The sequence below is a fragment of the Leucopleurus acutus genome, assembly GCF_964270905.1.
Source record: "Leucopleurus acutus genome assembly, chromosome: 20".
NCBI classification, from domain to species: domain Eukaryota; kingdom Metazoa; phylum Chordata; class Mammalia; order Artiodactyla; family Delphinidae; genus Leucopleurus; species Leucopleurus acutus.
Window position 1 is genome coordinate 30625640 of NC_139162.1, and position 14099 is coordinate 30639738.

Sequence of the window (14099 nt, forward strand, 5' to 3'; positions counted from 1 at the left end):
GGGTTGAGGAGAAAGCTGCTTTTATTCAGTCAGCCACTGAATCAATCTGAGTGCCAGGCACTGTTCTAGACATAGGGGATGTGAGATGCGCAGGCAGCAAGGATGTGGCTCACACAGGGCACCGTTCTAACGGAGGAGACAGCTTAAAGTTATGCTGTGCAGGTTTTCTAGTTGGTGCACAGCCAAATACCCAATCTCAAGGAGCTTACATTCTGGTAGGAGAGACAAAAATGTAAACACAGAATCAAGTACATATATAATACATGTTGGGTTACTCCTTCTCATAAGCTTCTATCAAACTGTAAGTTCCTGGGGCGAGACTCCATTGCTAAATCATTCTTCCGTTTCCCACAGTGCCACACACAAAAAAGAATGGAAATCTGCATGCTAGCCAGTGTGTTCTTATTATTCTCCCCTTGCCCTCCCCTACATTAAACTATAAATTATTTCAGAGTTGAGACTGTTTCACACTCATCTTGCCACTTCGCACAGCATTGAACACAGTTAACTTGTACATAACAAGCACTCAGTAAATAATCGTTTATAATTGTGAAACTGGACTGGGCCAACCTGTCAGTTTTGAATAGAACTCAATCCTGCCAGGAGACAAGAGGAGAGACCAGATAACCATGGAGAAAACAGTAATGTGCTGGCCTTAGAACCAGAGTCGACCCACAGAGTCATTTACACAAACCGTTAGACTTGCTGCACCCAGATCAGGGTTCTGAAGCTGATTCGCTTAGAAAAGTAAATCCTATTCATTACAATGTCAGGGTTATGACAACTAGATTTTGGAGCCCTAACAAAGGTGTCTAAAGTGGATCCATCCTGGAGGTAAGGGGTGATGGCTGGGGCTGTGGAGGAGAGCAAGATGGTCAATAGGAAGATGTTTGGTTGTTTTACTGGTCTAGAAAAGATGCTAACTTGGCAGTTTTTTTGAGAAGCCAAAGCCCAATATGGGGAAGACATGTCTTATAAAGACGTCTAGGTCCAGAGAATTACTTTTAACTCTTAGAAGGAAGTAGTTCTAAAAGCTTTGCTAAGAAACCGCCATAAACATGTTTAAAAAACTTTTCTCAGTACCATTCTAAGCTCCTTGGACCCTAATGAAGTTGTCTACTACGGGAATACAGTAAGCCCTGTTTGAGCCTAGAAGTTAAGAACTTAGGTGGAGAGTTTCCACTTAATTAGGCTACATTCCTATCCAGTGTGCAATGCTCAGAGATTCTACAATGAAAGAAATGAAAGACAATGGTAGAAGGGAGAAGTAGGGTGTCTACAGAAACAAACAAACAAAATATGCACGTGGGCCACCTGCCAATAAATCAAGGGCCAGGCCTAGCCATGGAAATGGAGAGATGGGCACAGCTGCACACTCATGCCAGCTTCGTCTGGAACTCCATCCATCTTATTAGCCAGATACCCCTAGTAGGCTCGTGACTTCCTTACCACTTAAGGGATAAGTCCTTAAGTCTGTCATGTTTTAAAATCTCCTAATAAAAAACTAATGGTGTTAAACAAGCACATGAAAAGACACTCAACATCATTAGTCATCAGGGAAATGCAAATCAAAACCACAATGAGATAACATTAGGATGTCTGTAATCTAAAAAAGGTAAAAGGACAGGTGTTGGCAAGATCGTGGAAAAATCAAAACCTTTGTGTGCTACTGGCGGGAATGTCAAATGGTGTAGCAGTTGGGGATAAGGTCTGGCAGTTTCTCAAAAAGCTAACATAGAGTTGTTATGTGACCCAGCCGTTCCAGGCCTAGGTTTATACTCAAAGGAAGTGAAAACATGCCACTCAAAAACTTGTACATAAATGGACATAGCAGCATTATTCATAAGTGCCAAAAAGTGGAAACAACCCAAATGTCCATCAACTGATGCATGGATCAACGAAATGTGTTCTATCCATACGATGCAATATTTTTTTGGCAATACAAAGGAATGAAGAACTGATACATGCTACAACATGGATGAACCTTGAAATCATTACGCTAAATAAAAAAAGCCAGATACAAAAGGTCACAAATTATATGATTCCATTTATAGAAAATGTTCAGAACAGGCAAATCTATAGAGACAGAAAGTACAACAGATTAGACAGAAAGTGGTTGACAGGGAGTGTGGGGAGAAGGGGAACTTGAGAGTGGTTGTTCACAGGTCCAGGGTTTCATTTTGGGGTAATGGAAATGCTCTGAAATTGAATAATGGTGATGGCTGTTCAATTTTGTGAATATACTAAAAAAAAAAAAAACAAAAAAACCCACTTAACTGTATACTTTCAAATGATTAATTTTATGTTATATGAATTACATCTCAATTTGGCTTCTCAAAAACCCCCGAATGGCCTGGCTTTTGTCTTATTTTTTGTATTTGCACCTTACTGAGCAAAAATTTAAAGGAGAGTGCTTTAAAGGTAAAAGGCACGGTTCGTTCTAGAAGCGTTCCTCAGCTCCCCGAGTTATCCTTCACCCAGCTTTCTGCTCACTGTAAATCCCCATGGACATACACAGTTGAGTCAAAACCTAAGATGAAAAAATGCTACCTTTGGGTAATGTTTAGAAGGTTTTTATTTCTATTTTAAACACGAGAATTGTCTGGGTGAGGCTTGTATGATATAGACAATAGAGTTCAACATAAGGGATTTTCAACAGTACGGCAATGCTAGACTTCAGAGACATCTACAGTTAAATACTTTCCTGGGAGGGCAAGAGCAACATGCCACTCTGTTGTGGTCACGAGGGCTCCACCACTTTCTTTTCCACTGCTTTTCACAGCTTCTTTCTAGGAACTTGCTAAATTCTCATCCCCAGACAAATTCTTAAATTGGCCGCTGAGCACAGTTTAAGAATTTATCTCATACACAGCACCTCACACGGTATTTTGTATATAGTAGGCATACAAAATATACAAAAATATTCATGGAATAAAATCGTTCTCTTTCAGAAAGTAGAGGCATGGCATGTGCCCCCGAAGAAGAGCACGGAGATTTGTGAATGCCAATGTCACTGGTCAGAAACCAGGACCCTCAATGCCCACAGGAAGCTGGGAGAGAGCTTGAAATAGATTACTCTTATCCATTAACAAGTAAGGGAACATATAGCTTGTGACCGACCCATTGTTGGCACTAATGAGCATCGCAATGATGTTTCTTTGAAAAAGGAATAAAGATAGGAACAGACTATCTACTCAATTAACATTAGGTGCTTTCTTATTTTTTAAAGAACTGCCAAGTGTGGTAGTAAAACAGTGTGCAAGAGTCACATGTATATTAAGTATCGAAAAAAAAGAAAAAAGAATGTATAATCTTCAGTGGCCAGATGCTGAAACAGATCACAGCTTTTTTGTAAAGCGTTTCTGCCAGTGTTTGACTTAGTTACATTCTCTAGACTATGCACGCAAGCAGGAAAAAAATAATTTGCTTCTCATTGTGACCTGTGCAAAATAAACAAAGGCGCTGATTTTTCCTATTTCTTATTTAGAAAAACAACTCAGGCCTGGACATTGAACTGTACCTTTTCTTTAGTGCACTTTTCAAATGATAATTTCTTCCACTGTCACCATTAAATCTTAATCCATTCCAGCTCCTTGCATGGGTCACTGAGTCTATATGTACTGCTGTTATTTTAAAATGTTTCCCCTTGGTAGGGAAAGAGGGGGAGAAAAGATGCTGAGGGCCAGATGGGCCTCTTCACAGTTCATTTATCAAACCTAATACATCGGGCTCCACCCTCCTCTCACTCACTACTGCGGTTAAACTTCCATATAATTTGGTAATCATTTTCATTATCAGAGAGTGACCCTAAAGCAGCCTATCCGGAGACACCCAGCCCTTGCAGCTGCTCTTTTTCTGCCTCTTCCTACAGTAGACCCTAAGAACCTCCGAGTTTATTAGCTGCAGGCTGACCTTTGGGCTGCAGAGGTCAAGAAGGGGTCAGATCAGAGGGCTTGCCCAGTTCTTTAAAAGCTATAACAAGCTGTCCATCAGGCAGAGTGGACTGTATAAACAAAGCCAAATCTTCAGAAATTCTGTACCACTTCTGTTAACACTTACCCTGCATTCACACAGCTTCTCCCGAAGTGCTTTGGATCATTCAACTCTGGAGAAGTGAATAGACAGCCCTAATAAGTCTATTTGGAGAGGGTTGTTTATGGGATTACTGGGCTTGGGGAAGGAAACCCACAGCACTCAGATGTGCCTCTAGAATCCCAGGGTTGTGTGACACTGTGACAAACTCAGTTACCCCAAGTCACGCAGAATTGACACTTTCCTCCAAAAGCTAAATTACAGGGAACATATGCTTTCAGTTTAAGAGACTTCAGTGAGTCCCAAACAATGGCTCGGCTCCTGGCCGAGGAGAGAGAGACAAATATTTTAAAACCAAGTTACAAGTTGCACTTAATATAGTCTCCCCAATATCATTAACATAAATGAACCTACTGAAGTGGGGGGAACCTTTACTACAACAGACTTATACTAGAGCTACCGCCAGCTGTGGAGTCTCAGGTGACCTAAATTTCTCGAAGTCGTACTCTTCCTAATGCGTTCTCTAACGTGCAATATCAGGTAATTAGAGTCATCTGCATTTAACTTTCAGAGGAAAACATTTCTATTATCTAAATCTAAAGGATCCCCTGATAGCTTTGATGAAAGTAAAATACTGTAACCCACTGCCTGGCCTTTGGCGAGCGCTAATTATTATCTCTCAAAGCACATTTTTCCTTGTGTAATTCCAAGGTGCACAATAGGCCAACGTCTGAAACACTGGCGGCTCAGTCAGTGCCGCAGTGGGTGTTTTATAACTTTCACCACCACACGCCCGATGGCTACCCGAGGCGATGCCCAATTCCAGACGGCCAGAGGAAGCTTTGATGAGGAAAAGAAAGGTGGATGGTAACTGTCTGTTTATACAGACGATACGGATGAGTCTTTTAGATAGGTCACCGGGATGGGAAACATCAAATGGTGCTGGTGAAGGGGCAGGGGGAAGGATTATGGTTATTTAATACTCTGAGGACACTTCCTTCTGAGCTCTCAAGACACCACCCGCTTGAAATCTTCTTTCAGGTGTTTAGTTTTAAGGAGGTCTGCAGAGTGTCAGCTGCTAAGCCCTTTCTTGTCTCCTCCCCTACCACAAAGGACTCGAGAAGTTTTGTTTCAGATGCTAGACTACATCAACTTCAGCTCTGGCACCAGCTCCTGATTAAATTGTTAGCAGTTAAGGGCCAGAAATGCTGAAACCAGACTCCTTTTAAACAGGCCATTTTGGCCACGCTGTCTGATGAGTTGGTGTATAAGGAAATTATTGTTAACAAACCAAACGCACTCAATAGAAGACATCCATTCTCGACATTTCCTCTCGCTGTGCTGTCTTTGGAGGGGTTGGGGGGATGGGAGAGTTTACAGGGGGCTCTCTCTCTCTTTCTTTCTTCCCTTCCTTCCTTCTCTCTCTCCACCCCCCCACCTCTTTCTTTATCCCTTTCCTATTTAGTATGAACACCAGGGAAATTCCCTGGCGGTCCAGTGGTTACAACTCCACATTTTCACTGCCGAGGGCCCGGGTTCACTCCCTAATCAGGGAACTAAGATCCCACAAACCCCACAGCGCAGCCAAAAAAAAACAAAAACAAAAACAAAAGAAATCACCAGGGGAAAAGATATAAAAGGTCAAAGAGAGAGAGAAGCCTCTTAGATGTCCCCTCATGGATATTCCGCTATTTAATAGAATATCCATACTTGAGTGAATATACATATTTAAACTGTAATACAAAGAAAATGTTAAAATTAATTATTGAAACTTCAATTGAAAGTCATTTCATGACTGTAGTTGAAACTGTCATTTACCCTGACCACACTACAAATAAGGGGGCAAGGGGAGAATGTCACTGGGAATTTTAAAATTATGGTTTCAATGCAAGTCTAAATTCAGAGACAATACACATATGTGAAAAAGCAGCATTCTGATACCCAATTCGAATGGACAGTTCATCCTCTTAACTGTCTCCTTCCTTGGAAAATGCTCCTCTTCAGGCTTGTTCAGGCAAATCTATTTTTATGAGAATTGTTACTAGTAAAGCCATCAATGATTGTAATTCTGTGGCATGGACTCATTTGGAGGATATCATGGCTATCAATAAATGTTCTTGACTCCCAGGCACACAGAATTTTTAAGCATCGAATGAGACTCTGACACAAAATCCAGCATCATTTTCCTGATTCCTCTACCTCTTGCTTAGAGACAGACGGTAATTCAACAATACACATTATGCATCTGAAGGATAACTAACATTTGAGGGAACTGGTTCCAGGTTTCTACCAACCAACCAGCCGCTGTGCGAAGAAGAGCAGGGTAACGTGGCATTTAGTATGCAAGCACCAATTCTGTAAAACCTGATGGTCTGCAGAAACTTGCTACCAGTTAACAGCTTTCTAACCACAGCTAAGTCCATGTGCAAAGAAACTGGGCTGAAGCCAAAGTCATTTCTATTTGGTCAGTTCTGAAAATGGGGTTGTTGAATAGACTAAGTTCAAGCGATCTGCCTCCCGAGTGATGTAAGAGTACCGTGTGGATTTCCCAGACATCTGCTCGAACTAAACAGCAATGCTCGTCTTTTAGATGGTTGATTAAAAGGGTTCTCCAACATCAGGTACTTAAATTACCGTACTCTCAAGATGCAAACATTTCTGCTAAATGTTCTACTCGGGGATAAATCATACATGCACACAGATGACATCACAGATCATTACAATTAATGTAGGTACCATGTGTAGGAAAGCTAACTTTGGCTGAAAGCATCTGTAACTTGCTTCTTTTTCGTGGCCCCTCCAATGAGAGGGATGAGACCAGCTGTCAGGAAGGGCTTAGCCAAAGAAAGCTCTTGTTTTCCAGGGACAACAAATCCCATTTCGTAATAAAACAAACCTGGCATGCCATTCCCTCCTCAGGTTCTGGCGAGCGGTGAGTGTGGCAAGGATGGCCGTCAAGATCTCATTCCTTTGTTCTACAGGGGTTCCCTCTCTTCTAACTTCCCGAAGCACAGCATTTGTCTAGAAGAAATGATCCCCCAAAAGAGAAAGAGAAAGTAAAAAAATTAATAATAAAAAAAAGCCCATAAGCAAATAAGGACAGTAAATCAATGGCTTTTTTATTATAGTTTCCCTGCTAACAAATCAATACAATAAATGATGGTCAAAAATGGCCAGCATATATTTTGTGTTTAATCAATGTACATGGCACACAAGGTAAACGCTAAAGCTCCATTGCCTTAAGTAACAACACATCAAGACACTGTGCATTCTCGTTCTAATTTTCTCAGTGCACCAACGACTTCTTTATCCTGGGAACTGCCTACCACGAGCTATTATTAGAAATGATTTTCACGTACAGTTTACCATGAGTTGTTTCTTTGACTTTCCCTCTCTCTCGTTCCTGTCACCCAGCTAAGGCTTACTGCACTCTTTCTTATTTGAATCATTAATTTCTATTTCCATCCATGCCAGGAGTTTTTTTTTTTTTTGAGGGGGGGTTCACTCATTTTCCGTGCTTGCTGCAAATCAAGAGCTTGCAAAGAAAGAAACACCAAGAGCACAAGAATCAGAGAACAGTGTATCTCCATGAATATCTTTCCAGCTTTGAAAATCCACTACGTATTTTGAATAGTAGGTACAGGGATTCTTATACAGAGTAGACTTATGATTTGAGGAAGAATCATTTCTTCTTTGGTTATTGTTGTGGTCCTTAAAAAAAAATTAGGCTCACGGGTGAGTACAAAAACCACTCAAGCAAAGCACAAGCACGTGACACCCTGTTTACTCTAACAAGTAGCATTACATCAAAACTCAAATTTGAAACTGTCATTTCAACTTTATCTACAGCTCACCTCTGTAGGCTCTTTTTTTTTTTTTTTTTTTTTTCCCCGGAACGCGGGCCTCTCACTGTTGTGGCCTCTCCCGTTGCGGAGCACAGGCTCCGGACGCGCAGGCTCAGCGGCCATGGCTCACGGGCCCAGCCACTCCGCGGCACGTGGGATCTTCCCGGACCGGGGCACGAACCCATGTCCCCTGCATTGGCAGGCGGACTCTCGACCACTGCGCCACCAGGGAAGCCCTGTAGGCTCTTTTTATGTGTATTTTAAACATGCCTAGTCTGTGACACTAGGACAACAATTAAGAAAACAATGGAAAGTATTCTACTGGCACTTGAAATTTGAGTGAGCAAATGCCTTTCAAGTTTTAATCACAGAACTTTTCATCACATGTATTTATCTTCACATAACTGGAGTAGAAACCTTTAAGATTTATAAGTGTTGTTTTTCATGTAAAGGTAGCGGGGCTTCTTTGGAGATGTTATAACCAAAGCAGTTGCCAAAAGGAATAAAACTGCCACTTCCTCTGTTCTAATTACTCAGCATATTTCTTATTTAACTGATGTCAATACCTTCATTTACTTGAAAAGCGCACTCAAAATTTGATGCTCATGGATCTTGAAATACTACTTATTTAGTCCTCTACCACATTTTACAGTGTATATTTAATATCTTCATGACAACCTTGAGAAGAGGTGTGGTGAACATTTGCTGTTTGGGTTGCCTCCCATCCATACCCAGTCCTCCTTGCCTATAAGAGCACCCAGACCTCCTTGTGGGGAAGTCTTTTATGTAATCTTAGAAGTGACAGTAATCACTGTCAACCAAAGTGTCCTGCTTTCCCCCAACAAGGATGTGGGTCAGGCCAACCTGATTCTCTTTTCTAGGACTTTAGACACTTAAGAATGATAAAGAAAGGGGAAACAAATATGGAGGCAATTTATCTATTTCCTTAGTTTCTACCACCCATGGTCCTCAAAGTATTCCCGGTTTCCTGAACTTTCTGAGTCCAGATCATTCTTTCTTTTGATACCTTGAGCTATCCAATATCCTTTCAATAAAGTTCCATTTTATTCAAATTCACCAGAATCTGTTTCTGTTGCTTACAATCAAGCACCCTAACTGATACAAACAGGTAACACTGGAAGTAGTATCTTCACTGTAAAGGAAGGATCCACGATAACCTGACTAGAATTAGCCAGGAAAAAGGACCCTGATCTCTTCCTCCTGGACCCAGAATTACAGCTACTATACCGGCGATATAACCAACTGGATACTCTATGAGCTCCCAGGTCAACATTTTCGGCCCTCCAGCACAGGGAGGAATGCTGCGTTTCTCTAGGCGATTCTATGGCATGAAACCCAGGCTACCAATATCTAAAGCAGGGTTGCAAATTCAGATAGCCATTAGGGCCAGAAAGGTAACATGAATGAGTGAGGCAAGGTTCCTGAAGAGGGCATATGCTCTATCTAAAAAGACAGCCACTACTCAGTCCCAGACAACTCTGCCATTCAGAAAAGCTGTTTTGTCAGTGCAAGATTCACGAATTTTCAAAATAAACAAGAAACCTGTTTTTTTTTCAAATGTGAAAACTTGTAATTTTAAAATGCTGGAAGCTAATTCTTTAAATTTTTAGTTTTTATACAAATTTGGTTTATTTTTAAAATTTTTATTGAAATATAGTTGATTTACAATGTTGTGTTAGTTTCAGGTATATAGCAAAGTGATTCAGTTATACATATATACATATGTATATATAAATATATATATTCTTTTTTTATATTCTCTTCCACTACAGGTTATTACAAGATATTGAGTATAGCTCCCTGTGCTATACAGTGGGTCCTTGTTGGTTACCTGTTTTATATATAGTAGTATGTATATTTTAATCCCAAACTCCTCATTCATCCCTCCTCACCCCCTTTCCCCTTTGGTAACCATAAGTTTGTTTTCGATGTCTGTGAGTCTATTTCTGGTTTGTAAAAAAGTTCATTTGTATCTTTTTTTTTTTTTAGATTCCACATATAAGCGATATCGTATGATATCTGTCTTTCTCTGTCTGACTTACTTCACTTAGTATGATAATCTCTAGGTCCATCCATGTTGCTGCAAATGGCATTATTTCATTCTTTGGCTGTATTCCATTGTATATATACACCACATCTTCTTTATCCACTTATCTCTCGATGGACACTTAGGTTGCTTCCATGTCTTGGCTATTGAAAATAGAGCTGCCATGAACAGTGGGGTGCATATGTCTTTTCAAATTATGTTTTTCTCCAGATATATGCACTGGATCATATGGCAGCTCTATTTTTAGTTTTTTAAGGAACCTCCATACTGTTCTCCATAGTGGCTGCACCAATTTACATTCCTACCAACAGCGTAGGAGGATTCTTTTTTCTCCACACCCTCTCCAGCATTTATTATTTGTAGACATTTTGATACTGACCATTCTGACTGGTATGAGGTGATACCTCATTGTGGTTTTGATTTGCATTTAATACAATTTTTAAAGGTTACTTTCCATTTACATTTATTACAAAATATTGGCTATATTCCCCATGTTCTACACTACATCCTTGAGCCTATCTTGCACCCAGCAGTTTGTACCTCCCGCTCCCCCATCCCTATATCGCCCCTCCCTCCTCCCAAACTTTTTTTAAATACCATGTGGGCCAAACAAGAAACAACAATGGCTAAACAGAACTCAGGCAGCTGCCAATTTGCGACCTCTAACGTAAAAGATGTCTAATTTCGGAGAGGTCCTGGCATCAACGGGTATTCTAACAACAGCATTGCTCCTTGTCTGTGATACCCCACCTCACGTACTTAAAGTCGGAAGGAACCTCAAAAAGTCATGTGGTTTATCACTATGTCTGCAGGTACATATTATTTTACCTAAAAATGCTTCAAATAGAAAACAAAATACACATCTAGATGGCTCCAAAGACATGATGAAAATAAAATTATTTCTCCATTTGACTGTATTAAAATAACTTTCAAAAAAAGTCATTTATCTCTTCTCTGCCTTTCACATAATTTAAATTTTATCCAGAAGCCCTTGTTTTCCAAGGATCCTGAAGAGCCTCTAAGAGGGGAAGGAGGAAGGATTGAAGAAAGTGAATTTGATGAGGGCAGGGGACCGTGTCTGTTTAGTTACCACTGTATCCCCACTGCTCCCCTAATGACTTTTAATAAATATTTGTCAAATCAGTAATAAAAGCAGGAACTTGAAAAACAAGTATTGCAAAACCAAAGAGCAACGGAAGACTGTCTTCTTTTAGGAAATTACCATCATATAGGCTTAAAACTCATAAAATATATAAACTAAGAGACAGTTATGTGCTCTACCAAGGAGCTCTCTTCACTTCACTAAAGGACTCACTTCCTGGTCTATTTAAATAACTAGCTCCCCTAGTTCTGAGTTTCCCAAACTTTAGTCATTCTAACTCAGTCTCATAATTCTTGCCATATTTGTATATAAAGTATATAATGTTTAATATCAAAGTTATATGTTTATTTCATTCTAGATGGATACTGTTGCTTGCTGAAGGCTCTGAGGCTAAAGCCAGCTTCCTCTTTGTAAAAGAAGACATGAACAAGTACAGGAGAATGTTAGAGACATATCAGTCTAAAAGAAGACCTCCTCGCCACAATTACAGGAATTGAAAAGGAGCTGAAAAGGGAATCACCTTCTCCGAGTTGTCCTCACTATGTGCAGAGTCCTGGAGCGCCACCGAGCATCACCCCGGGTAACACCATGGTCCACATCCCACGCTCTGGATGCACTGCCCTACCTCGATGGTTTTCCAGTACTTCACAGATAAACCTCTTTTCTCCCTACGTGTATTCTTATATGAAATTCAATATATAAAACAAACTGGAGCAGTTCTCTTTGAAGCTTTGAAGGTATGGAGGACCTGGAGGTTCTTCCTTTGTCGCGGGATATCTCTTCAAAAGCCTTAGGAACTGTGAAACACAATTTGCCAACCTCAAGCCAAGAGTGTTTAAAATAGTATTCAGGTTATTAAAAGTTTATACATTGCTGGTGGGAATGCAAAAGAGTGTCATTCTGGTAAAGAGTTTGGTAGTTTCTTATAAAGTTACACACACACACACACACACACACACACACACACACACACACACTCTTAATATATCACCAGCAATCCAATTTCTAGGGCTTTACCTAAAGAAATAAAAACTTATGTTCACACAGAAACATGCATAAAGATGTTGATAGCAGCTTTATTTGTAATTGCCAAAAACTGGAAATAACCTAAATGTCCTTCCAAGGGTAAATGGATAAACACACTGTGATACAACCATACAATGGAATACTCCTCAGCAAATAAAAGGGACGAGCAATTGATATATGTAACCACTTGGATGAATCTCGAAGTCAGTATGCTGAGTGAAAGAGGCTAGTCTCCAAAGATAAAACACCGCATGCTTCCACTTATTTGACTTTCTGGAAAAGGCAAATTATAGGGACAGAGAGCAAATCAGTGAGGGAGTTTTTGGAATGAGGGAACTAGTCTGTATCCTGATTGTAGGGGTGGTTATAGGAGTTTATACATATGTTAAAACTCATAGAACTCTATATCCAAAAAAGTCGATTTTATTGTACGTAAATTTTATAAACTTTAATTTTTAAAATTCATTCTCATCACATTTTTAGGACAAGAAAGAATGTAGAGAACAAGTTTACATATAAATATGCCTAAAAGATAAGTAGTTAGTAAAAATGTAGAAAAACATATCTGGATTACAAAACAAATTCTGTTACAAAATATTTTTTTTTAGATATTGGAAAAGGATGGGTGAACTTAGATTGAGCATTCAGACCCTAAAATTAAATATTTCATAACATTTAGAGTGAAAAGAAGTCCTTGCACAAAAGGAAATTTCAGAGTGTCAAAGGGCATTCTTTTTATAAAAATTACTAGTGATATTTTTATCCTTATAATAGTGTTGGCTCTGCAAGGGTTGGCTTTTCACAGGAAATGTTAATAGCCCATTTCACCAGCAGTAGAAACACAGAACTGTCTTCAAACAAGCACCAATTTTTAAACCGTATGCTATTACCGAAACACATTCTCCCTTTCCTCCCACCAAAATATAGGGAAAGTAAACCATACGTTTAGGGATCATGCTCTGGAGGTTAAATTTCCTTTCATTAGTGATTCTGTTTCAACCAAAATCTATGGAAATGCTGGCCTATCAGGAAAAGACTAAGAATATTCTAAAGAGAGCTGGCTGTTCAAATCCCAGCTGCCACTTCCTAGCTGTGGCCTTTCCCACAATTGCAGAATGGAGATGACCACAGAGCCTCCCTACGGGTTCTTGTGAGGACTAGTTGCCCAGTCCTGCGCCACTGTGATTATGATTGTTTAGTTTCATCTTAAACGCACTCATCAACCTTGTGCTAAGCTCTGCTATTTTAGCAAGAGGATTCCTTAAAGTGTCTACGACCTGGAATGAAAAAATTCAAGGAAATCAGGCAACCGCTGAACAGCCACAACCATAGGAGTCTCTACCAGAAGCCAGAGGCGTATCCTCTTTTGCGTATCCCTAGTGGGAGAAAATCTTGATCCCTGGAGGTTGGGTTTTATTTTTAGAATCAGTCCTGATTTCACTGGACCCCACTCCATTAGTAGACCTGTCTCTCTCTGAGGCCACTACCCAACACCTGTCCTGTCCTTCTTAGTGTCCTATGGGGGGGTGCCTCGTTCTGAAACCTTCAACTGCAGTCAGCCCAGGGCTCTGCCCTTGGTTCTCCTCTCCTCTCTGCTGCCTGTGCTCTCTGTGGGTGACCTCCCCCTCCAATGGCTTTAGGGGTCCCTGTAGGCCAACGACTTCATGCAGACTTCTACCTAGAAGCAGACCTCTCTGCTGAGTTCCAGTCCCACAGAGCTAACCACCGGCTAGCTCTCCTTCAACATACACCTCAGACATGCCACCTCAACCTCAACTCATCCACATCTGAACTGCAATTTTTGCTCTCCATCAAACTTCTCCTTCTCCCTTTACTTCCCTAGAATGGCGAATGACACCACTATCAATGCAGTCATCCAAACTAGACATCTAGGAATAACCCCCGTCTCCTCCTCTGCCTTTCTCTGCCCTCCCTATACCTAAACATCAACACCTATTATTCCTGTCTGTTCAATATGACTTAGACTTATTTCTTCCCCACTGCCATAGGCTTAGTCCAGGCCATC

General features: G+C 40.5%; 1 protein-coding gene across 1 annotated transcript in view; it reads right to left on the bottom strand.

Moving 5' to 3' along the window:
* Positions 1 to 14099, bottom strand: part of FTO (FTO alpha-ketoglutarate dependent dioxygenase) — a 379775-nt gene that overhangs the window by 154200 nt on the left and 211476 nt on the right. Inside the window, exon 8 of the mRNA XM_082862799.1 lies at positions 6929 to 7053. Coding sequence (XP_082718925.1) covers positions 6929 to 7053 — 125 coding nt within the window. The remainder of the gene's footprint in view (positions 1 to 6928; positions 7054 to 14099) is intronic.